This window comes from Sorex araneus, chromosome 1 (assembly GCF_027595985.1).
Source record: "Sorex araneus isolate mSorAra2 chromosome 1, mSorAra2.pri, whole genome shotgun sequence".
Lineage (NCBI taxonomy): Eukaryota > Metazoa > Chordata > Mammalia > Eulipotyphla > Soricidae > Sorex > Sorex araneus.
The window spans coordinates 122,227,189-122,253,493 of NC_073302.1; the positions used below are offsets into that span (position 1 = coordinate 122,227,189).

The 26,305-nt window shown below is 45.5% G+C and overlaps 1 protein-coding gene and 1 non-coding gene across 2 annotated transcripts in view; both read right to left on the reverse strand.

The window, feature by feature from the left end:
- Positions 1 to 208: 208 nt before the first annotated feature.
- Positions 209 to 26,305, reverse strand: part of AGXT2 (alanine--glyoxylate aminotransferase 2) — a 57,532-nt gene continuing 31,435 nt past the window's right edge. Inside the window, exons 8-14 of the mRNA XM_055147169.1 lie at positions 23,000 to 23,100; positions 21,622 to 21,714; positions 15,559 to 15,691; positions 12,060 to 12,151; positions 8,050 to 8,199; positions 5,353 to 5,451; positions 209 to 448 (exon numbers count right to left, since the gene is read on the reverse strand). Coding sequence (XP_055003144.1) covers positions 341 to 448; positions 5,353 to 5,451; positions 8,050 to 8,199; positions 12,060 to 12,151; positions 15,559 to 15,691; positions 21,622 to 21,714; positions 23,000 to 23,100 — 776 coding nt within the window. The 3' untranslated portion in view covers positions 209 to 340. The remainder of the gene's footprint in view (positions 449 to 5,352; positions 5,452 to 8,049; positions 8,200 to 12,059; positions 12,152 to 15,558; positions 15,692 to 21,621; positions 21,715 to 22,999; positions 23,101 to 26,305) is intronic.
- Positions 13,657 to 13,763, reverse strand: LOC129401319 (U6 spliceosomal RNA). Its single transcript, XR_008628250.1, has one exon. It is a non-coding gene; the product is annotated as a U6 spliceosomal RNA (small nuclear RNA).

Below are 26,305 nucleotides of genomic sequence, written 5' to 3' on the forward strand. Positions count from 1 at the left end.
GGGTGCAGAGCACAGAACCATGTCCTGGAAAGCACCTCCACCAAACGATTTCTCTTCTGGGTTTATTTTTCAAACATATGCCATGTACCACACATAAACCAATCATTTAGCGGGGTATCAAATGGCCGCAGTAAGACTCACTAGGATTTATTCTCAGAGAAAGGGAGCTTTCTGAAGGATGGATTTCTCAGGCTATACGGGTTTTCGGATCAGACGTGGCCGGTCCACACTCAGCCTTCTCTTTTACAGCTCATACCAGTGACTCTGGAATTCCTCATAGAAACTCTTGAACATAAATGGGCATGTCTGTATGTTTAATTAATTAATTATTATTATTTTTTTATTTAGCTCTTCTCTCCATGTGCTGGATTATAGCAGAACGAAACACTTCCACCGCAAAATCAACATCTGGTTTAGTGATGCACATTGGGGGTGCAACTCGGAATGTCTGAGGAGACAAAAGATTAAGGGATCATCATAGGATCAAATATAGTTTTCCAAATTATGTTTAGGCACTGTGATTTACAATACTGCCAGTAGAGAGTTCTAGGCATACAGTGTATGGTCCCCATACCCACCACCAGGGGGTAATATCCCTCCACCCATGTTGCATAGATTCTTCCCACCCGCCTTATTTCTTCTGTGGCAAACTTGTTTTATTTTACATTTAATTATTATAGTAAGGGTCACATGTTTTACATTAGTGTTTACTCTTATGATCCTGATCTTGATGTACCCAGGTACCTCATTTCTGCCCCACCAAATGTCCAAGACTGTCTATACAATGTCCCTGTGTCACCTCCTATTTTCTTCATCATTCAGGAGCAAACATGATTTTGAAGAAATGCATAAAACCAAGAATCCAAAGTCTTGTTTTTATTAGGATATTGCTTCCTAGGCTGGTCTCCTTCCTCAGTGCTGTATCCAGTTCATGCATATCCCGGTCTCTGTATAAATTCTGGTGCCATCTGCTTCTGCCCACTTTTCTTTTCATCACCTGCTTGCCTCCTGGTCCTTCCAAAACCTGTGCCTCTCGACACTTCTTTTCTGCCATCACGGCGGGTGCTACACTCCAAGTTCATGTATACCACCCCACAAAGAAACTTCTTCATTTCTTTACTGTCACACCTGGAACCTTCAACTCCGTTCCTCTACAGTCACTCACTCACACCCAAGCTCAATGCCCTAAGTCACCTTGTCGCCAGGAATAACTCAATTTCCGACTTCCATGACACCTGCTCTTTTCATGAGAGCTCCACCCTCTCAATTCCTCCATGATCTCCCTCTTGGCCTTCTTCCTTGCTCCCTCTCCCAGCCTGGAACACATATTGATCAGAATTCCTCTCTCCCCGCCCCCATACTTTGCTTGCATCTCCACTCTTCTGCTGCCAGACCCACACACCCAGCCCTGATCAAAGCTATGCATGAACTCCAACACAGAGCAGGGTTAGAGGACACCACTTTAGTGGAAAGATGGACACCCTTAGCGAGCTATTCAGGCCCCTAATGGCTGCTGGTTCCCCAGTTCTCCTCTGTCCCCTGCCAGCTCCCTTTCCTATTCTAAACATTTGTCATTCGTCTGAATTCCTCCCCCAACTCCTCCGCCTCAAGCTCTATTTTATGGATAGTCTTGCCTCATGCTTCTTAGAAGCTGTCAGGCAAGATCTTTCCATGCTCTGTTCTGCTCCCACATTCATTCGTAGAGCCTGGCTGGAAGGTCCAGGGGATGAAGTGTCTCTGTTTGCCATTCAACTCCAAATTTTCCACCTGGGCCCTTGGTCTTTGATATTTCCTCAAATATGAGTCACTCTAGGAATCATCCCTGTCTTCTTGCATCTGCCACTCCTTCTCAATTTCCTCTATAAATAAACTGGCTTAAAGCACTCTATACCCAAACGCAAGTTATCCCCCATAAAAATGTGTTGATAATCCCTGCCACCCTCCCAGCCACCAGATCAGAGCGTTCCTCTTGGTTCATCCCAGCTGGTTGGAGCTTCTTGGATATTCCCCTTCCCTCTGTCCTCTCTCTCCCCGTCCCCGCACCAACCCAGCAGAGTCTGATTTCTGCCTGTCAACCTCCTCACACCGTTTTGGCCAAATCTGCCACTCACTTGTGAAGTGGAGAATCCACAATGTCTCTCTCTGTGCTCCCACCCTGCATGGCCACACTTGACGCTTTGACTTCTCCCCTTTCCTGAGCTGGACTTTTCTGGCTTCCAGGATGCCACATTTCCCAGCCACCCAACAGGTCCTGGAGCCCTTTAGTTTCCTTCGTCTTGTCTCGGTCCCTTTTCCATCTCCCCCCTAGACTGTCCTCTGCCTGCCCTCAAATGTTCTTTTCTTTTTCTCCCTTTTTGGTTCTTTTCTCCCTCCTGGTTCTTTCTGGGTCACGTCTAGTGCCCCAGGGCTAACTCCCAGTGTGGTACTTGGGGGCTGTGTGTGTGTGTGAGTGTGTGTGGAGGTCACTCCTGCAGCTGGGGGCACCTTGCAGTGCCTGTGATGGAACCCCAGACTCCTGGGCTCCAGCCCTTTGAACTGCCTTCTAGGCCCCAAGCATCCCCCTCAATGTCTGTTTCCAGTCCCCACTCACTCCACTTCCCAGGAGCTTTTCCTCACCTCTCCCCACTTCTGTCTTCATGACCCCCAAACTACTCTTCAATACGTTCCCTGGGGGTACAGCCTCATCTATAGAGTAGAGGGTCCATTAAACCCACAGGGGCAGAAAAATCGAGTGTCTTGACTATGGCAGTACAGCAAAGTGTTCAGAGCACTGGGGGAAGTGTTTGACATCCCATTATCACCAGTTACTGCCTCCAGCCCTAAGTCTCCAGCCCCATGGACTGCGTGGAGCTATCGGCATTCTGCCCTGTTTCGGCATCGTGCGTTGACCTGGTCAGTGATAGCTCAGCTTGGCCAGAAAGAAGGGAAGGGGAAGAGTAAAAATAATCAAATGGGAGGCTGGAGGGATAGTACAGTGGGTAGTTGACCAAAAGGCAACTTACTCCTTAAGCCTTGATTGCTTCATACTAAAAATTCCTCTATTTTTCTCTCCCTTTCAGCTTGATTTAAGGGCGGGCCAGTTCTTGCTCATTCTTGTAGCTTAATTTATTTTGGTTTTTGATCTACACCTGTTGATGCTCAGGGATTTCTCCTGGCTCTGCACTCAGGGACCACCCTTGACGGTGCTCTGGAGACCATACTGGGTGCTGAGGATCAAACCTGGGTCAACCGCGTGCAAGGTGAGTGTTCTACCTGCTGTCGTATCACTTGGGGCTCTTGTAGCTTTAATAACCATCACAGCCACTGTGATTTAGTACTTGGTCTCTAGATAACTGAGGAATAACCCAGCAGGTAAACAATTATTCTGTCTTTGTAAGTTGTGGGTCTTGGGGTTTTAAATCATTAAATTTCTCTCTCTCTCTCTCTCTCTCTCTCTCTCTCTCTCTCTGGTTTGTACAGAATAAAAGAAAACATTTATGACCAGGACTTTAAAGCAAAACAAACACCTCATTAGCATGCTCCCCCAAAACAGCTCATTCTGGCTCTCTCTGTAGTGGTTTGCTTTGGGCAGGGAGACCTATAACCCTGGGAGATTATAGGCTGGGCAAAAGCTAAGTACAAGTCATGGATCCTCAAACAAAGGTGGAGAGAGTGTCGCCGCAACAGCGCGCACATGTGCAAGAGGCACAGAGTTTAGAGAGGGGGCGTGGCCCAGCTTTCATTTCCTCTGGGAAGTACGACACCGGAGGATGCACTGGAACCGAGGGGTGAGCAGGAGTGGAACCGAGAAACCGGTGCTCAGTGTTCCAAATGTGAAAGACGGGTTCCGGGGGATGGCTCAGTGACTCGGAGCACCTTGCCTGGAGAGGGCGAGGCTGAGTGCTGCATGCTTGGTGCCCCCGGGACCGCTCTTTGAGCCTGGCAGCTCCACTCTCTGTGATCTTCAGCCTCGCAAGGGATCTCTCGGTGCTCCAGCTGAAAGGTGTGGGGTCCGGGGAGCACCACAGCTAAAAAGACATGCGAGTAGCCCCGAGAGAAAGGCAGACTCCCAGCAAATACGTGTGTAAGCATGTGCTGATATCCAGCTAGCCCTGCAACCACTTGTGCAGTGCCAGAAGTGAACATGTGAGCACGCAATGCAGCTAAGGGAGTGTGGCCCCATGTTAAAGCACCACAGCCTGGAGTGGTACCCCTGTGAGCATCATCGCTAACCGTGCATGGGCACCATGGCCAGGTGGCTGGGCAACCTCTGGTCCTTAAAACAGCCACAGCAACAAGAGAGGGAAGGGGAAGAAAAAAAAATCAAATGGGTGGCTGGAAGGATAGTACAGTGGGTAGGGCGCTTGCCTTGAGAGCGGCTGATCTGGGTTAGATCCCTGGCACCACATACGGTCCCTTGAGCCAGGTCAAGAGTGATCCCTGAGCACAGAGTCAGGAGTCTAAGCACTGCTGGTTCCAACAAAAAATTCAGGTGGGAAAGAAAGATGATAAAGAACAATAAAAGATATTAGATCATTCTAATTTTTGTTTGTTTTTGTTTTTGTTTTTGGGTCACACCCGGCGATACACAGGGGTCACTCCTGGCTCATGCACTCAGGAATTACTCTTGGCGGTGCTTGGGGATAATATGGGATGCTGGGAATCGAACCCGGGTCAGCCGAATGCAAGGCAAACGCCCTACCCGCTGTGCTATCACTCCAGCCCCAGATCATCCTAATTCTTAATGTCTGCCTCAGAGCTGATTTTTTTTCCTTTTTTGGGTCACACGTGGCGATGTACAGGGCTTCCTCCTGGCTCTGCACTCAGGAATTACTCCTGGCAGTGCTCAGGCACCATATGGGATGCTGGGTATCGAACCCGCTGTGTGATCTCTCCAGCACCCTCCACCCCATTCCCTCCAGAGCTGATTCTTGTTGAGGGCATTGGAGATGTGAAGCTTCAGGGGCTAGATCGCTTTACAAACAGTGGCCCACAGGGCAGGGGCAACACCTGGGTCCTGACTGGTGGCTGAACTTGACTGTTTTCAGGATAGAGCAAGGGGAGAATGGTCTGGACATCTAGCCTGAGAGTTAGTGCTGCGCCGAATTAATAACCCGAGGGTCGTCTAGCTAGGGGTCAGAATTAATTAAAGAGTGGTAGAAAGTACGTACTACGTACGTGACGGTTGTGGCAACCTTAAACATAAGTGTGCTGCTAGTAAACTCTCTTGCTTGTCTGGGCATCTAGTTTATGCCCGGTAGACTGCTGGTCCCTGCAAACCAAATCATTTACCACGGCGCCCCCTAGTGGCCCGAAAGCTGTACTGCCGCTTTCCTGTAAAACTTTCTGAGCAAAACTAGCCTTTTTTCTTACCTGAGAAAAAACGCCGCCTCTGCCAATTAGGAGCCCCATTTGCTTACAGTCCTCGTGGATCTGGTTTACCTCTTCACGGGGCAGAGGCTGACGGCCCATCTGTCAATATATTTTAAGAAAGATTTTCTATTTGGTGTCCGAATAGTAAAAGATCATTTCCAAAAAAAGCAACCCCCAAACAATCAACGCTCTTTTCTCCTGGGATTGAACAAACTGGAATGGATGATTATTTTGGAGGGGAGGGGGAGGGAGGAGTCTTTTTTTTTTATTATTCAAACGATTTGTTTAGATTTAAATCCATCCGAAATTCCCAAAGGCAAAATGAAGAAGGAGCAAATCTCAGCTCCGCCAACGACTACCCTGGGGGCCTGTTTCTTTAATAGCTAAACTTGGAATCGACTCCAGGGTGTGGAAAGTCTCCTCGACTCTCCACTCTGGTTTGCCCACGGAAAGAGTTCATTTCAAAGTCCAAGAAACGGCTCGGGGGTTACACAACTGCAGGACAGCTCACGCCTGCGCCGCGGGGCTGGACTCATTTGTCCTCATTTTTCTTGGGGTGGAATTCGTTCTTTGCTCCCCCAAGACATAAACCTCCAAGGAAGAGGCATCTGAAATCAGTCCATCAGCACCCCCCCCCGCCCCCTCCCACCATTACAGGATGCCAAGGAGATGCCAAAGAGATTTGGGTCCGAGTCAGGGGCTGAGAACTGCTTTATTTCCAGGTGTCTCCTGCCTTAAGATGCGTAGTCCTTAGGGAGAGTATGGGGGAGGGACCCTTGCACAGGGCCAAGGACCAAGCCCTGAGCACAGCCAGGGGCGACACAAAAATGAGAGAGGGATGGGGAAGACAGAGAGAGAGAGAACAAGCGAGCTAGTGAAAGAGACAGAGAGAGACAGAGACAGAGAGATAGAGACAGAGATAAAGAGAGAGAGAGGGAGGGAGAGGGAGAAAAGGTGGTGTGAGGGAGAGACAGAGAGATAGGAACAGAGAGAAAGAGAGGGAGAGAGAGAAAGAGAGGGAGGGAAAGAGAGGGAGAGAGGGTGGCGTGAGGGAGAGACAGAATTATAGAAACAGGGAAAGAGAGGGAGAGAGAGAAAGAGAGGGAGGGAAAGAGAAGGAGAGAGGGTGGTGTGAGGGAGAGAGTTAGAGACAGAAAGAAAGGGAGAGCAAGGGAGGGAGGGAGAGAGACAGACAGAGTGAGGAGAGCGAGAGGGAGGGAGAAAGGGGAAGAGTGAGGGAGGAACGGAGGGTAGAGAAAGAGGGAGAGACAGAGACAGAGAGACAGAAAGAGACAGAGTGAATGAGGAGAGGAGGGTGGAGGGAGAGAAAGAGGGAGAGACTGACAGAGACTGACAGAGAAGAGAGATAGAGACACAGAGATAGAAAGAGACAGAGAGGCAGAGAGAGACAGAGAGAAACAGAGAGAAACAGAGAGAGGGAGAGAGATAGACAGAGAGATAGAGAGGGTGAGAGCTAGAGCCAGCATGACTACAAAGGCGAAATCTTTATGAACAATGGGTTGCTGCACGAGGGCTGAGTCTTCTGTATTGACAACCTACAGGGCAGGGTGAGGCGGGGGTGGAGGCCAGGGGTGGGGGGGGGGGGACAGCTGCTGCCCCAGTGAATTCCCGGGCACAGCCCCCTGCAGCTGCTGTAGTTGTGAGTCGGAGGGCTCCCCGCACCACACCTCCTCCTCCTCAGTTTCCTGCTTCTGCACACTCCTCTCCCTGCCCTCCCTCCTCGGACCCCCCCACCCCCAGGCCCCGGGCTCCTGGCACTGCCCTCAGCTAGGCCGCTCTCCAACCCTGAGAGCTGCATTGAGCATCTGTCCTTGTGGTCTTGCGGAGGCTGCGTCTGCATCCATCGTTACTCTGCGTTACGGAAAGAAATATTCACATTTTCACTGGACAGCGAAGCCGTCCTGCCTGCACCCCCGGGTCTCATGTAGTAGATACACACTGTCACTGTCATCCCGTTGCTCATCGATTTGTTTGAGCACAGAGCTAAGAGTAAACCCTGAGCACAGCTTTTTGGGGGCCACACTCAGTGCTGCTCAGAGATTACTCCTAGCTCTGTGCTCAGAGATCATTCCTAGAGGTGCACAGAAGACCATAAGGTGTGCAGGAGCTTGAACCCGGGTCAGCCGGCTGTGTGCAAGGGCAAGTGCCTTATCCTCAACATTAATCTCTCTGGCCGCTATTTCTGCATAGTTTAAGGAAGTATTTCTACCACCGGAAATGCTAGGTCAGAATGCATGCAGTTAAATGTGAATAGACAGAGAAAAACCGGTGTTCGTGTGTCTTCCATAACAGCAGACCTGTGCTCCAAGGCTGGGCTTTCTTTGCTGCAGACTGTCCCAGGGAAGTTCTAAGTTACAATTACGTGTTCCATTTCCACCCACTCCTTGGCAGACAATTTCCTCTCTTCCTCGTACTTGACTTCTAAGTATTTGCTCACCTTGGCTGTCTTGTGCCAGATCTATCAAGAACCGTGTCAGTTCTGTCTCCTTCCCTGCTCTGGAAGCCCGAGGACCCGCTAGTGTAGTGTCATCTCAAGGGGCTTTGCCAAGCCCGCTGGACCTGCTGGCTCCCCCCCCCCCCCCAGAGTGAAGGGAGGGAGCGGTTAGCTCCTGTTTGTTCTCTGGCTCCATCACCCGTCCCGGGGCCCTCCAGAGAGCTCCGCAGCTCAGCACTCACCTTGTCCTTCACCATTTCGATGCCGACCATGAGGCCTTTTCCTCGGACATCGCCGATAATTTCAAATTCCTCCCGCAACTTAGCAAACTTCAGTAGCATATAGGTGCCCACTTCCTGGCTATTCTGCTGCATATTCTCCTCTTGGATCACCTGTGGAGAGAATGCCCCGTGACATGCATGGCCTTGAAATAAGAACGTTCCAAAACTTGACTGAGAGTGGGAAATGCACAGGACCTGGTCACAGACCCCTCCCCAGACCAAGGGAGCCCACAGGCTCCTGTGGTCATACCCTGTGATACACAGTTTCCTGGGGTGGAGTGTGTGCAGAAGGGCTCACATTCGATTCTGGCACTACGTCCCCAGAGCACCATGGTGCTGAGCTCCTGGCCATCGGGAGGGGGTTCCTGGGGTCCTGAGCACAGCTGTGGAACCCCCACTACGAAGAAGTTCATATAGAGGGTATTTTTACAGAACTACTTCATTCTTTTCCTCTCTTTTTCTTTCTTTTCCTTTTCCTTTTTGCCTTCCTTCCTTCCTTCCTTCCTTCCTTCCTTCCTTCCTTCCTTCCTTCCTTCTTTCCTTCCTTTTTCCCTCCCTCCCTCTCTTTCTTTCTTTCTTTCTTTCTTTCTTTCTTTCTTTCTTTCTTTCTTTCTTTCTTTCTTTCTTTCTTTCTTTCTTTCTTTCTTTCTTTCTTTCTTTCTTTCTTTCCTTCCTCCCTCCCTCCCTCCCTCCCTCCCTCCCTCCCTCCCTCCCTCCCTCCCTTCCTTCCTTCCTTCCTTCCTTCCTTCCTTCCTTCCTTCCTTCCTTCCTTCCTTCCTTCCTTCCTTCCTTCCTTCCTTCCTGTCAGTAGTGCTTAGAGGTGATGCCCAGGGGTGGATCAAGCACTGCCAGGCATTGAAGCTGGTCCCTTATATACAAGTCATGTATTCCAACCTGCTAAACAATTTTTTCTGACCCAAACCTCTTTATTTTATTTTTAATTTTTTTTTTTTTGCTTTTTGGGTCACACCTGGCGATGCACAGGGGTTACTCCTGGCTCTGCACTCAGGAATTACTCCTGTAGGTGCTGAAGGGACTATATGGGATGCTGGGAATCGAACCCGGGTCAGCCACATGCAAGGCAAATGCCCTACTCACTGTGTTATTGCTCCAGCCCCTTAATTTTTTTTTTTTAAAAAAGAGAGTTTAGTAATTTGGCTACAATAGTGATTAAGCTTATAGTACTGATGTCCTAAAGTATGGAACCAACAATTGCCTGAGTGTGCATAACCCCGTCACCCCTGTCCTGATGTCATTTCCAGACTGATTTCGCCCACCCCCAATGTATGATACTTTATTTTTTTGGGGGGTCACATATGCTCAGGTTACTCCTGGATCTGAACTCAGGAATTATTCCTGGAGGTACTCAGGGGACCATATGGGATGCTGGGAATCTAACCCGGGTTGGCCACATGCAAGGCAAATGCCCTACCCGCTGGACTATCATTCTGGCCCTTATTTGATACTTTTTATAATCCATAGCCAAGGGACTGTCTTTGTTTGATACTGTCTAGACTCCTGTTTTGTTACTCTCCACTCCACAGATGAGTGAGAACATCCAGTATCTGTTCTTATCCCTTTGACTTATTATATTTAACTTGATGCTCCCCGCTCCCCCCGGTTCTATCTACACTGCAGAAAATCTGATTTTATTCTTTCTTAGAGCTATTTAAGCTCCTCTTGTGTGTCTGGGCCTGAGCTTCTTTGTCCATTCATCTGGCATTGGACATCTGCGTTGCTTCCATGTCATGCCTGTTGTACTAAGTGCTGCAATGAACAGTGTGTGCACAGACCTTTTTGGATTAATTTTTTGGTGTGTTTTGGGGTAGATGTTCAGAAGTGAAACTACTGGGTCACATGGGAGTTCCAAAATGTCTTTATTCTCAAGGATGGGTGAGACTTTAGGAACGAGAGCGGACATGTCCCAGGGCAGTCTATAATCTAACTTCCATCCTTCTGGGCTTATTGGGTCGGGCTTTGCAGAGAACCCGGATATGGTGGTGAATAAGATAAACGCTCCCAGTGAAAGAAATACCTCAGAAGCTAGCCCTCCTGGGCCTCAGGCCAGATGTAGGCTGGGGTCCAAGCCCTGGCTGCAGGACCTGCGCTGAGATGCCTGGGGTCCCTGAAACAGGACTCCTGAAGATATCAAAAGATTCTCGGGCCAGAGGGGCAGTACAGGGGTTAAGATCCTGTGCTTGCCTTGTATGCAGCCAACCCTGGCTTAATTCCCAGAACTTCTGAGCTCAATGCCAGGAGGAGACCCTGAGCATTGCAGGGTGTGGCCCAAACCCCTCCTCCCAAATCAAATCACATCAAGTCAAAGAATTCTTTCTTTCCCCTCGGAGCAAAGGCCTATCATTCTTGACAAGAGAGGTGGAATATACTACTTTATTTAGCTATAATAACTGCATGTCCCCAACAAGCCTCAAAGCTGTTGGGACTTACTTGTTCACTTAAAACCCTCTCTACTTCGGTAACACAGTGCTTGAAAAGTTGGCACCCGGATGAAAGTCATAGTATAAATGGCCAGCTCTTGCCTTGCACCTGGATGACCCAGATTCTAGTCCTTAGAGCCCCATATGGTCCCCTGAACCTATCAGGAATGATCCTGGAGCACAGATCCAAGAGTAAGCCCTGAACACCATCAGGTGTGCAACAACCCCCTCCAAAAAATATTTTGACACTGTATACAATGAATGCTACTTTGTTACTCACTTAGTATCATTGCATGATTTAGTCAGATATGAAGCTACGTTTTAATGAAATGGTCAGCTTGAACTTAGTTTTACTTAAAAATACTTTTCTTTGAGAGAGTTCAAAAGCTAGCCTGCAGCCCTCAGTTGTGTGAGGTTCTGGTTTTGATCCCTGGCACTGCGTGGCCCTTCGAGTACTCGGGAGTGGACCTGGAGGTCCCTGCAACCTCACCTGGAGGTCTGAGCATTGCACCCTCAGGCCTCACACTAGCTGAGGGCTGTGAGGAGTGCTCCTTCTCTGACGTCTGGTCCCCTGAGCACTTCTTAGGAGGACCTGCCAAGAAGTTTTATTTTCGGAATAAATAAATCATGTGCTTAGAAATGATCAAAACAAATTTAGTGGAATGACTCTCACTGTCCCTGTGCCTCACTCACCAAGTTTCTGTCCCTACAAACAGTCACAGTTATTAATTTCTTGAAGATTTTTCAGAAGCACAATACACTGATTTAAACAGAAGCGTTCATTCAGGACTTAGTTGTTAGGCATCAATTAAATAATTATTTGTACTGAAGCATTAGTTAAGAAATTAAAAATACTTTTTCTAGGGCTGTATAGATCATGCAGGGGATCAGGCACACACATGTGGCCAGCCCTGGTTCTTCCCTGGCACATGTCCTGGTGTAACCCCAGAGGTGGGTGGACCCGATGGTTCCTTCACCTCAGAGCCTCACATCCTCTGCCTCAAAGGAACCCTTAGCCCAGTTGAGTGAAATTGCAGAGGGGCGCCCTTCAGCTTCCTGAGTACCATTTGGGATACCCCCCGCCCTCCCCCCCATTTTTCATAGGTGAGACTCCAGGTTAGATCCATTGGATGGGATTGAATGATAATTCATAATGGCTACATTGCCTAAAACCAACAAATGCAAATTTCTCTTTAGCCTTTAATATTTTTGTAGAATAACAAAAGGGCGCAAGATAATATGAGACAAGGTAAGCTACAACTAAACTGAAATCAAGATTTGCTATTAGCAGCTGTCTGTCCAGTATCATACCCGGGGGGGAGGGGTTCTATCTTTCTTGTAAAATACTTCAAGCCCTCAGCCTGGTGAAGATGGGGAGTCGGAATACTCACTGAAGATCGAAGTTACATTCCATGAACCAATAATGAACTGTCCCTGACCATCAAGTCACACAGTGGAGTTCTGGCAGGGCTTGTGGGTTTGAAGTTAGCCTTCCCATGAACCAGAGATGTTAGCGTAACTGCCGGAACATACCTCAAGCACTGCTGAGCCAATGGCACAAGCCAAAGGGTTTCCTCCGAAGGTGTTGAAGTGAAGCAGTCGCTTGGCCAAGGACTTGGCTATCTCTAGCAGGAGGGGAAAACAGGTGGATAAAGATCATCACCTCCCTGGGCCAGGGAAATGGCTCAGGGATAAGGAAAATGCCTTTCGGTGAGGCGCTAGGTTCCATCCCCTGTACCGCGCACAAACAAGTCACGTTCCTGCTCGTTATCTTCCATCCCCTCATTGGAATCACTTCTCATTTAACACCCCTACCATGTCTTGTTTAACACCGTTTCATTGTATGGGTGGGAAAATTAAAATTCCTGGCTGGGGGCACTTTCTGTGCTGAGTTTTCTTGTGCCCTCCACTTATGCCCACACCCCCCAAGTCTGTTTGAGTTTTCTTCCACTACTCCTGTCTCCTTTTACACGCTTCTTGGGTGTAGACTAAGTTCCCGTGGATCCCGTCTGGGTGAGTGTGGGTGAGTGTACAGGTTCCCTGGGACAGAAACCTCGTTGTCCAGGCTTGATGCCCATCCTTCTCCCTAAACTGCAGGATGATGGTGCCCCTGGCCTGGAGCAAGCAGATTGGGAATGAGTGAATGGAAGGATGAAAGCAAATAGTGGATGTAAAAGGCATTTTGATTCTTTTTGTTTTGTTTTGTTTTTGCATCATAACCAGTGGTGTCTAGGGTTTACTCCTGACTTTATACTCAGGGGTTACTCTTTTTTTTTTGAATCACCGTGAAAAAGTTATTCATGACTGGTTTTCAGTCATACAATATTCCAACTCCCATCTCTTCACCCTTCATCAGTGTACATTTTCTACCATCAATGTCCCCAGATCCCTTCCTGCCCCCCAGTCTTCCTCTATGGCTCTCTCTTCCTCTCTCTCTTTCTGTCTCTCTGTCTCTGTCTCTCTCTCTCTCCTTTTAGGCATTGTGGTTTTCCTTTTTTTTAAAATTTTATGGTATCACCATGAGATAGTTACAAGCTTTCATGTTTGGGTTACAATCACACAATGATCAAACACTCATCCAGGGCACATTCCCTACCACCAATATTCCCGGTATACCCCCCTTTTCCCACCCTCCCCCTGCCTCCATGGCAGACAATATTCCCCGTACTCTCTCTCTACTTTTGGGCATTATGATTTATAATACAGACACTGAGAGGTCATCATGTTTGGTCCATTATCTACTTTTGGCACACATCTCCCATCCCGACCGATTCCTCCAGTCATCATTTTCTCAGTGATCCCTTTTCTATTCCAGCTGCCTTCTCCCCTCCACTCATGAGGCAGGCTTCCAGCTATGAAGCAATCTTCCTGATCCTTATATCTACTATCCTTGGGTGTCAGCCTCATGTTATGTTGTTTTAAACTCCACAAATGAGTGCAGTCCTTCTATGCCCCTCTCTTTCTGACTCATTTCACTTAGCATGATACTCTCCATGTTTATCTATTTATAAGCAAATTTCATGACTTCATCTCTCCTAACATCTGCATAGTATTCTATTGTGTAGATGTACCAGTGTTTCTTTAACCAGTCATCTGTTCTCGGGCACTTGGGTTGTTTCTAGATTTTGGCAAAAATATGGAACACTTCACAAATTTCCGTGTTATCCTTGTGCAGGGACCATGCTAATTTTCTCTGTATCGTTCCAATTTTAGTATATGTGCTGCCGAAGTGAGCGTGGCATTGTGGTTTTCAATACAGATACTGAAAGATTATCATGTATATCCCTTTACCTTCTTTCAGCATTCAGTTCTTTCCCAGAGTAATCATTTCCAACTACCATTGTCACAGTGATAGTTCTCTGTCCTATGTACCCTCCCCTGCATTTGTGGCAAGTCTCCAACCACGGACCAGTCCTCTTCTATTTTTATTTTTTATCAGCAGGGATCACTCTTGGTAGGACTTGGGGGTCCTGTGGGGGTGTCAAGGATTGAGACTGGGCCAGCTGCATTCTAGGCAAGTGCCTTACCTGATTTACGATTTCTAGTTCATTTCAGTTCCCTAATGAGAAGTTTGGTGAAGTTTTGTGAACCAAAATGGGAATTTAACTTCTGCAATATCGGTTGGCCTTTGGTTTGGGCCTGATTGATTTTGCTCTACATTGTTTGACTCAGTTGCAGTTTCTGAAAGTGCCCAACAATGTTAAGTGAGGACTTAACTGTTGTGGCTTTTATGTTGTAGATGGCACCACATCCAATTTGTTATAACTCACCTGACAGTGGATGTCATGGACAGAATCATGTCCCCAACTTAGTCATCATTAAACCCAATATGACTGGAAATGGGGGAACTTGAGATTAATTAAAGTCCTAAGGGAGACTCCCTAATTCAACAGTATTGGTATCCTTGGTGGTACTGGACAATGACTCGCTCTGTACAGAAAGACGTGGAAGAAGGTGGCGTCTGAGAGAGGGCTCACCAGACACCAGCCCTGCTGGCACCTTGATCTTCAACTTCCAGCCCCAGAACAGTGAGAAAATAAGTGCCTGTCATTTAAGGCAACCAGCCAGAGGCATCTTGTTATGCTAAATCTAGCTCACTAATCTAGTGAGTAAGAGAAATTCTCTTATTGATTTGAAAGTACTCTTTAATATGTTGTGTTACCTTAAACTCATTTTATGGGAATTCACATGGAAACTTAATGAACTGAATTTCTCTTTGTGTACTCCATTTGTGTGACTATGGATTTACTTCTTAGTATATGTGTATATATTATGTAACTTATATATGTAATCTGTTCATAATCACATAATATGTATAACATATGTAGTAAACCTAAGTATTATAACTATGTCTTACATATATATCTCTCATCAAGGATTTAGTAACACAAATTTTTAGATTATTTTCGGGGCAAGTCTAAATATTCAATTCATTAAACTTTCCCTGTACATACACAACTTTGCTTTCTGAAGTAGGTTTATTATTGGTGGGAAATTGAATGTTTTAAGATTTTCAACAAATCATTCATAAAAATGATTTTCTGTAAATTCTCATTGAAAGGGAAAGTACTGTTTATTCTTAAGTTTCTTTCACAAAATGTTCTGGCTAAATGAGATCTTACTTTACGGGTCTGTTGTGTTGATGAGACCTTATCAGAGAAAACCATATCTTTGGACTTTGAGTTGGAGACCATTAGGGTGGCAGATTAAGATCTATTAAGGATTGGCAGGATTGGTTTCAGGCTGATTAACATCCTCTGGTATTGGTTTTATCTTTGTGGCACGTTTTCCTTGACCTGGTCTATGTGGGGACGGGATAATTTGTTTTCCCACAGCAAGAGCAAAAAGGGCTGGTTCTCTCCCATTTGTCCCACATTCAGCAGATATATGGTTTCTCACTTTTCATTGCTCAGAAAATATATCGTGTGGTTTCCATTACTGCTTCAAATTCTCACCTGTTCCAATATGTGTGTCTGACACTGTCGCTAATATGGGAAACCGGCAAAAAATGCAAACTTCCAGAAGCACCTACCTGGAGTTGTCACAACTGCTGCCATTGGGAAGCCATTTCCAATTCCCTTAGCCATGGTGACAATGTCTGGCAGGACACCGTGGGTTTGGAAACCCCAGAAGTGAGAGCCCAACCTTCCAAAGCCTGTCTGCACCTAAGGAAAGCAAATTCAAAAGCATTGGAAACCTTTCAAGACACAATGATGTGGGCTGGGGAGATGGCTTCATGGATGGGAGCACAGCTTTGCATGCTGGAGACCCAGGGTCCCCTCAGCTATGTCACTGGGTGTGAACCTAGAATGGAACTGAGAATAGTCTCTGAGGACCACTTCTGTAGCTATCCACCTTCCAAAATTATATATATGTATATATATATATTTTTTTTTGGTGGGGAGGTAGAGCAATAGTACAATGGGTAGGGTGTTTGCTTGCATGTGACTGACCCAGGTTTGATCCCCAACATCCCATTTGGTCCTCCAAGAACCACCAGGAGCAATTCCTGAGTACAGAGCCAGGACAAACTCCTGAGCATTGCTGGGTGTGGCCCCCAAGACAAAACAAAATACTTGTATTTTTAATATATAATAAATTTTATAATATATATAAAACTGATTCTATTCCCTCTTCAATATCCTCCTCCTTCTTCACTTCTTCCTTCTCCTGATCCTCCTCCTTCTCCTCTTCCTTACACCATCCTTGTACTGCTGTGGTCAACTTAATCCATGTCTTAGCTGTGAGCTACTAAAAGTTTCAACTAATGGTGCAATTCTGACTATGTTTAAGTCCTTTGAATCTGTTAACTTATCTAATTCATCACAGGGATGCCAGGGGTCATGCCAATATGCATAGGAAAAGAATTGTTATGATTTGCAGTTTTTAAAATGGACATCTAGAGTCTAAGATGGGGGATAGGGGAGAATTATTCCTGACTGTGCTTGGGGGATGAAGAGAAGGGAAGAGTCCTGTATCTGCCCTAGGCTGCAGAAGGAATTATAGCCAGTTAGGTGAGGTTGGCAGTTAGTTTTAATCGATCAGCTTCTTTAAGCCCTTCCTCCTGAGAATGTGAGGGCACAGTTGAGCCAGTTAACAAGGATGGAGCTTTTTTAATCCATAAAGTGCAATGATTTGGACTGAAGTTGGCCTTAGGGTTTTGTGTGTGTGTGTGTGTGTGTGTGTGTATGCGCCCATGCATGTGTATGTGAATGCAAACTTTTTTTTTCTAGAAGACACTCTACTTCCTACTATCTCTAGCTAATTCCTTCTGCTTAGTTTCACATTATTTTGATCTTGAAAGATTTTCCTGAGCCACAGCTGGGCTCTCACTGAAGATAGTAGGGCATGCCATGATTCCAATTTCTCAGCCTGGACCGTCATCACCAATGCACCTGTCTGGTAGCGGAGACTGCATCTTACTCCTCTCTGGATCTGTCATACATAGAGAAGTGTCTGATTAAATTAGACACTTCATAAATATTTGAGTAAAGAAGTGGCAAGTGCAATGAAATACTTCACAGCCACCAGGAAAAAAAATGAAGTAATGAAATTTGCTTATAAATGGATAGACATGGAATAGCATGCTGAGTGAAATAAAGGAGGGGGACAGATGAGAATGATTGCACTCATTTGTGGGATATCAAAGAGACTAATACCCAAGGACAATAGAAGCAAGGGCCAGGAAGACTGGTCCATGGTTAGAAGCTTGCCACAAGTGGGATGGGGCGGGCAGTTAGGACAGAGAAGGGACCACTGTGGCAATGGTAGTTGGAAATGATCACTCTGGACAATCACTGAGTGCTGAAAGGAGGTAAAGGGACATACATAGTCTTTCAGCATCTGTATTGCAAACACTAATGCACAGAGGGAGAGAGAGAGGGAGGGAGAGAGAGAGAGAGAGACAGACAGACAGGCAGACAGAGATGCAGAGAGACAGAGAGAGTAAAAGTGCTTGTCATAGGGACCGGCTGGGTTTGTGTGGGAGGGAAACTGGGGAAATTGGTGGTGGGTAATGTACAGTGGTGAAGGGGTGGTTGTTGGAACACTGTATGACTGAAACCCAATCATGAACAACTTTGTAACTGTATACATGTTAATTCAGTTTTTAAAAAAGTGGCAAATGTGCCTAACTGAAAAAAAGACACATAAACATTTTCACACAATTTCTGCCAGACCCTTTCTAGGGAAGGTCCTTGATCTCTCTGGCTCTTGGACTGCCTGCCTTTGTCTCCAACATCTCCGCATTGACCTTGGACAATAATTCTGACACGCAATGGAAAGACCAAGTTTCCTTCTAATTCCTCTGTTCTCTTCAGGCCTTACTGCAGCTGCAGGGCCCAAGAGTTGAAATTAGAATTCACTGAACAATGCAGGAGTGGAGACACAGGTAGCATACCTGGCTCCAGTTTTGTTTCGTTTTGTTTTTTTTTTCTAGTGGGGGACCTTTGGGGGTCACACCTGGTGATTCTCAGGGATTATTCCTGGCTCTGCACTCAGGAATTATTCCTGACTGTGCTTGGGGGATGGAACCTGGGTCGACTGCGTGCAAGGTAAACACCCTACCTGCTGTACTATTGCTCTGTCCTCCACCCTCAGCCCTCTTGGGTTTGCTTCATCAGTTCTGGGAAATCTGATGAATTTGCCCAAAGATGATAAAGTAGGAAGTAACCATGGAGAAACCATATATTTTTTTTTCAGGGGGCACACCTGGCTGTGCTTGGGGCTTACTCCTGGCTCTGCACTCCTTAGAAGGCCTGGGGAACCACATGGGGTTCCAGAGATTGAACGGGGCTGGCTGTGTGCAACAAATACCCTATCCTCTCTAGTCACTCTGGCCCCAGCCTCTGTCAGTTTTGTCTCCCTGCACATTTGTCTTTTGTTCTCCATTTACTCATTGAGTACCATAAAATCAGTTGAACTATGTGAGATTTTGTGGAACAATAAGCCATGTTCAGTGACCTAACAGGTGCCAGTTTCATAGAATCTTTCAGTAGAACAGAGCTGACTCAGTCTAAGGTTCATTCACTCACACATCTTGAGAACCAGTGGGTCTCTGAGGTGAGTCGGGTGGGGGCATAGGACATGCTTTGTACAGAAGCAGCCCATCTGGAACCTAAACTCAGTTCATGCCAGGCCATCAAAGACTGGCTTCCCAGTTTGGCTCCAGAGATGGCCAAAGTTTTTCTGTGAAAACCAAGTTAGTTCATTACAATGACTTGTGAGTGAAGACTTGGCAGTGGCACTGGCCCTACTCAGGGTTTCCTTTCCTTGTTCCCTCTCTCTCTGCCCTCAGTGCCTTTTGGTACCACCCTTATGCTCTTCTAGAGGCACTGTGGTCCTGTGGCCTTGGGCCCGAAGACCAAGCTGTGGCTCTGTTGTTACCAATTGCCTAACCTAGACAAGCTATTTAGCCAACCTGGACTGAAATGAACTGACTTATAAAATTGGAATACTAACGCTGGAGCATATCTTAATGACTTGCTGTAAGCATGACCAGAATTAAAGCAAAACACAGAGCTATTGACATGTAAGTGCTCAGAAATCTTTAGTATTCCTCTCGTTGCCCAGCCATTAGGACAGTCCTTCTGAAAGTCCTTCTGAAAGACAGTCCTTCACTTCTTGTGTGTGTGTGTGTGTGTGTGTGTGTGTGACCCCTGACAGTGCTCTGGGGTGGATGGTGCTCTGGGGACCATGTGGTGCTGAGAATGGAAGCTACTGTCCACCACATGTATTCACTCTGTTGAGTGAATTCATTCATTGTCTCTCTGGCCCTCAAGTATGTTCTTTAGAGTGATGAAGCTATTTCATAGAAAATTCAAAAACTCATTAAGGGACCAGGAGGTTGGCTCCATGGCTTGGAAGCTAGCCTCACACGCTGGGGGAAGTCATCCCAGATAGAGAAGGGAACACCAAGTAAAATGTGGTTGGAGATCCCGAGCGGGGAGGGAGATGCACGCTGAAAGTAGACTAGAGACTGAACATGATGGCCACTCAATACCCCTATTGCAAACCACAACACCCAAAAGGAGAGAGAGAGAACAAATTGGAATGCTCTGCCACAGAGGTGGAGCGGGGTGGGGGGGATGGGATAGAGGTGTGGGAGGGATACTGGGTTCATTGGTGGTGGAGAATGGACACTGGTGGAGGGATGGGCTCTCAACATTGCATGAGGGAAAAACAAGCACGAAAATGTGTGAATCTGTAACTGTACCCTCACTGTGACTCACCAATTAAAAAAATAAATTATAAAAAAAACTCATTAAGGGGCTGGAGTGATAGCACAGCCGGGAGGGTGTTTGTCTTGCATGCGGCCAACCCAGGTTCGATTCCCAGCATCCCATATGGTCCCCTGAGCACCACCAGGAGTAATTCCTGAGTGTAAAGCCAGGAGTAAACCCTGTGAATTGCCGGGTGTGACCCAAAAATCAGGAAAAAAACTCATTAAAAAAATTTAGTCCATCTTCCCTCAATTTATTTCCACTGTGCCAGTCTTACTAGGTGTTGATTTTGAAGGCTAAATTTTCTCCTGTTCCCTGACACAGCTCTTTGCAAAACCAACTAAGTTGGTTTCTTTATCAGATTAACACACTTCAGCCTGGACTTAGGTGAGTTCAGGTGCCCTAAACTTGCACCAGCAGGTTGGGACCAGACAGGTCCAGTACCCTGGACTGGGGTCATTCAGTCCACTCAGACGTCAAAGACGGGGTTGCACATGCTGAGATTGCAGAGGATTTGGCCCCATGCCAGTTACTGGGAATGTTTAGCTGGGAAAGAGTTGAAGCGAGGATGGTCAGAGGGAAACCAGCCTGAAACTACTTACAAACACTACCTGTGCTAGGTGGGTTGAGCCTCTGTGAGCAGGATCATGATGAGTCACCTGGGGAAGAGCTCGGAACCCTCTGACCACTGTTCTTTTGATTTTCATGCTAGTCTCAGTGGACAGATGACTTTCTTTCATACCCTCTGAGCTGGGGTATGCTTATAAGTAAAGCAATCCTTTCATAAACGCAGGCAAGAGCTCATAGAGCTGCTGTACTTTGTTCCTTTCAAAGTAGCCTCTTGGAGGTACTTAAGCTTATCCCAACATTGCCTCATCACTTTGGTGTATTCTAGAATTTGGGAGAGGGTTTCCAAGTTGCTCAGGGGCCCTGGGGCCACTCACAGGCCAACCAGGCTGGGCAGTTCAGTGCTAGGGACTGACGTTCCCTTGTTATTCAGACACTGTGGTACTGGGGTCACCATGGTGGTGCTTGGGAGTCTTCAGCCTGTAACCAATGATGTTTGGAGGTCCATGTTGTGTGGGAACAGAACCCAGGATTTTGTGTGATATCCTTGGCCCCTATTTTTGATTTTTCCTTTAAATGGGCACCTCACTTTTTAATACTTATCATGATGACCCACTTCTAACTTTGGATCTGGATTCTTTTTTCCATACAGCGGGTAGGGCATCTGCCTTACACGCGGTCGACCCGGTTTCGATTCCTCCATCCCTCTTGGAGAGCCCGGCAAGCTACTGAGAGTATCCCTCCTGCATGGCAGAGCCTGGTAAGCTACCTGTGGCCTATTCGATATGCCAAAAACAGTAACAACAAGTCTCACAAGAGAGACATTACTGGTGCCTGCTTGAGCAAATCAATGAACAATGGGATGACAGTGATACAGTGATACAGCGATATGATTTCCACAGAAGTTTTGCTATTATGATCAGAAACATAGTCTAGGCTAGTTAATAATTAGCCATAAAAATTAAAATGAAAATTTGGTAATGGTATTAAATTTCCTAGGTGGTATATAGTCTGCTCCCAAATAAACAAGAATTTTAAAAGTGAAGGGTGGTGACGTCACTTAAGTCTCTTGGTAACTAATTAGACAGACCACAGTTGAGATGTCAAAGGTTGGATGTGCCTATTAAATAGATGAATGAATCTACTCTCCAATGGCACAGCCACCTAGCAAACACTTCCTTTGCATCCACCGACTCTGAAAATGACCATGCTAGCTGCTCTCTGTCTGGAGCAAAGGAGGACTTATGGAGGGTTCTGCCTGCGTCTCTCCCATCACTGCCGTAGATGCCCCTCACCCAGGCACTCACTTCATCTGCGATGCACACGCCTCCCCGCTCTCGCACCAGCTGGAAGGCTTCCTTTAGAAACCCCTTTGGATACTGAACAGCTCCATTCACCCCCTGCAAAACACCAAACCAAGGAGACCTATGATATCAGCATAACAGTTGAGACAATGAAAGTATTAAAAATATTGAAGCATTAAAAATATAGACATTATTATCATTAGCTATACATATACTTTTAAAACGAGAACTGTTCCAACTCTTGGTAAACAGAGTTTCTCTATCCTCTTTGGTTATGCTTTCTGGAAAAGGGGTACAGCAAACACAATGTTTGATCTATTCTTTTCTCCCTCCTTCCCTCCCTCTCCCCTCCCTCCCTCCCTCCCTCCCTCCCTCCCTTCCTCCCTCCCTCCCTCCCTCCCTCCCTCCCTCCCTCCCTCCCTTTACTCCTCCCTCCCTCTCTCTTCCTCTTTCTTTCTTTCTTTCTTTCTTTCTTTCTTTCTTTCTTTCTTTCTTTCTTTCTTTCTTTCTTTCTTTCTTTCTTTCTTTCTTTCTTTCTTTCTTTCTTTCTTTCTTTCTTTCTCTTTCTCTTTCTTTCTTTCTCTCTTTCTCTTTCTTTCTCTCTTTCTTTCTTTCTTTCTTTCTTTCTTTCTTTCTTTCTTTCTTTCTTTCTTTCTTTCTTTCTTTCTTTCTTTCTTTCTTTCTTTCTTTCTTTCTTTCTTTCTTTCTTTCTTTCTTTCTTTCTCTAGTTATTTCTCCCTCCCTCCCTCCCTCCCTCTCTCCTTCCTTCCTTCCTTCCTTCCTTCCTTCCTTCCTTCCTTCCTTCCTTCCTTCCTTCCTTCCTTCCTTCCTTCCTTCCTTCCTTCCTTCCTTCCTTCCTTCCTTCCTTCCTCCTTTTATTTCTTGGGTTTTTTTTGGTCATACCTGGCCATCTTCAAGTCTTACCCCTGGCTCTGCATTCAGGGATCACTCCTTGAGGGTTCAGAGGACCTTATGAGGTATCAGGGATCAAACCCTGGTCAGCTGTGTACAAGACAAGCATCCTACCTGCTATTACTATCTCCACTTTGGCTCTCTTCTGAGATTTGGAAGGAAAGCAGATAAAGGAGATTGGAAACATTACACCCTGACAGCACAGGTGTAAAGCAACTAAATATTGCTGGGGTTTCCTCTTCTTTAGAATTTTTGGAACTCACTAGTTTCATCAATGTGTTCAGTCTGGAAATGCAGAAGATTTTTTTTAGATCAATTAAAAATTGGATTTCTCTTTTTCCAAGGGTACAAAGAGAATGTATTTTCAGAGACAAGGGTCATCTAAACTATTGGAAATTCTCCAGGATACATGAGTGAAAGCTTACTAATGATTGAAAAGTCAAATACGGTCTAAAGTTAGTTCACCCACTTGAATTGGCTCAGCAAAAAATCCAGCAATGGTTTTGGCCACGGTCGTGCTCAGCGTTTCTTTGAACTGTTCTATGTACTGGTCTTTAGCCTGGCAGCAATCTGCAGTAAACAAAGAAAACAGAATTCAGAGATGTGAGAATAGCATTTAGAAGCGTGGGGGGAAACGAAGAGAAAAAATCGATTTGAGTACCGTAGAATTCAATAATTCAAGATCTGAGGACATGAGTTTCTGAAGTGGGAACATTTTGTAAGAAGGGCTTTTTTTGGGGGGGTCTGTGCAGCAAGATGAGAATTGCCATAGAACACAAACAAACCACTTCAAGTTGTTTATGTCTGGAAGAAATGCCTTGAAGTATTGTTGAGTTAGTTTTACCTAAGGATACCCAGCCTCTCAACCGAGTAGATTTAATATAAATGTCACTGGGTGTGGGTTGAATCTATTTGAAAATAACTCTATTTGCTTTCTATTGGCACTTAATCTAATAAGCAATTTTAAACCTATGCACTCTTAAGACTTAGTAAATATGTATGTAGAACAACGAGAATTCAGTCTAAAAAGAAATGAACTAGAAACATCACATCTGCTCATGGCAGTCCTCAAGACTTGGTCTTGTGCGTGTGGTCATTCTTCTGCTGATCCAGAGTCTTCCAGGGGCAGGAACTTTGCCCCCCATACAGTTTTGGAGTCTCTCTGGCTAGATGCACTGTAATAATGTAGGTGCTGAATGCATGTTTAATAATGAAACAGGAATTACATGGCAGACATTGTGGCTGGAGCAGAACATTGAACAATTTCATTTGTCTGTGTTTTATAAATCTAGAAAGGGAGGAAAGTATCCTTTTTCCAATGATCTACATTAAATTTATGAATTGTCTTTTATTTGCCATTTTTTTTATTAATTGTGGGGTCACAGCCAGGGTTCTCGGTGTGCCATGCATATCAGGGCTCAGACAGGCGAGGATGTTCTCCATCCCTGAGCTACATCCCTGGTCCCTGATTCTCTTGAATGGAATGGATTTGTTGAGCAACATTCCTGCCAAAACTTAAATGTCAGTTGCTACTTTACCAGAGGACACATTTTTTCCTCTAAATTCTCTGTCATTTTCCATTGTTTCTAACCCTCTGTATGTATTTTTGAGTTTATAATTCATTCTTAAAAAACATATTGTGTACAGTTATTCCTGATCATCCCATTCTTTGAGATCCCATGTGTCTCTTTCTTTCTGGAACAGGTAGTTTGTCTCCTTGTATGTGAATTATTTGTGATTGTAGAATTGAAATTTTTTCTTGGGATTTCACTAGTGATAGTTACTTGAAAATTTGAGGGTTTTTTTTTGGTAGTGGGGTACTGGACCACACCTGGTGGTGCTCAGGCCTTACTCCTAGCTCTGTGTTAGGGATTACTCATGGCGGTGCCCAGGAGATCATACTCAGTGTCAGGATCCAAACCCATGTCACTGGCATGGAAGGAAATCACCTTACCCAATGTAATATTTCTCTGAGTGTTGCGTGTATTTTGGAGGCCAGTTTAGAGGCTTAGAATGTGGTAGGTTTTCCTCTAGGAGAATACTTGCCTTTGTGACCTCTAGCACCATGGACATTGTTAATGCAGAGTTCCTGGCAGTTATGGGTTAGATGGAGTGATAGTTCAGAACGAAGAGCCTCTCCATGACCAATCGCTAGTTCAAATTCTCGGTGGCAGATTCTCCCTCTGATCCCAACTGGCACTCAATGCCTAAATCCTTGGTAGATTCTGTGGCAAGCTGTGGCCAGTGATGCATTTGTTTCTAGCTGATCTTTAGATGAGGGTATGGGTTCTTAGGTTTCCAGTTTTGTGGATGAGGAACCTGTCTCTGAAGCTTTCATTCTAACTGGATTCTGGATTTTGTTGTCTGTTCCCTGTACTCCAGAGTCAAAATAAGAAAGCTCTAGCTCAACAGCTTTGACAAGAAAGGGTCAAGATGGCTACAATGCTTAAAGACCTCTTTGGGCTTCTAAAAATTCTTACTTTCTCCTGTTGTTGCTTTGAAGAGGACATGCTTCAGATTTTATTCAGAATTTTTAGTGAATTTTATCTGGAGAGAACTCAAGTTCACATTACCCATAATAGATGCCTATGCTAGACAATTGTCTTAATAGTAATACCAGTTTGGCCTTCCATTTTGCTTAAAGTTTCAGGAAATGTTTCTGCAGAGATGATGAATGCTTCAGTGCAACAAGCCTCAACGTACAAACAAGAATTCCTGTGAGTTGGAGAGCATAAGGAAAGAGGAAGAAGATTTCCTAGAGGCCTTGTCTAGGCTTCCGAAGCTTTCATCCTGTGTAATCTCTGCAAGTAGGAGGACCAAGGATGCAGGAAAGAGACCAGAAAGGAAGTATTCCTCTGGAAAACCAAAAATTCCAGTGCATAGCTGAATTTCAAGGTTTTAATTTTACACCTGTAACTTGTATCTAAGTAATCCTATCTCACTTCTGAGCTTAAACCTCTGTGGAATAAGAAGAATAAAGAGTGAAAAGTGGTTGTGATGGGAGACCTCAAAAACATTCAAAGTGTTCTTGGAAGCAAGTCACCACACTCTCTCACCAATCCTTGCCTAGAGATACAGCTCCTAAAGGCTAGAGATAAGAACAAAAATTTTCAGTGCTTATCACCCATATGAAAATATATTTAATTTTTTGAAACGTATTTTATACTCCTTTCTTTTTGGGTCACATCTGGCAATGCTCAGGGGTTACTCCTTGCTCTACACTCAGAAATTACTCTTGGCAGTGCTTGGGGGACCATACGGGATACCAGGGATTGAATATGGGTTGGCCTCATGCAAGGCAAATGCTCTACCTTCTGTACTATTGCTCTGGCCTCCTATACTTTATATTTCTGTCTGCATTAAACAGGAAAATATTAATTGACTTAAATATATTTCTAGTCTACAGGTGATATTTGAATTTTGTTCAAGTTTGTTCAAGTTTGCTGGACACCTGATATTCTTGGTTAGTAAGAGTTGGGAGTGGGGAGACATGAGAAGGAAAGGACGAAAAGGGTATTGAAAGAAGATTTGTAATATCACTTATGCCATTAGATGAGAAGGATATAGTAGATTTAGAGACCTATGCTCCCAGCTACTGTGAAGTCTGATTTTTATTAAGAAGAGAGAACTGCCTAGCCAGATCCAAAAGGATGGATTAGACATATTTTCAAAAGCTCTTTACTTCCTTTCATATTACTTTGTCGGCTCATTGCTGTAGCTCCAGGTCAGGTTGCCTCTGGAGAGGAACTTGGTGAAGCTGTGTCACCATGACAAC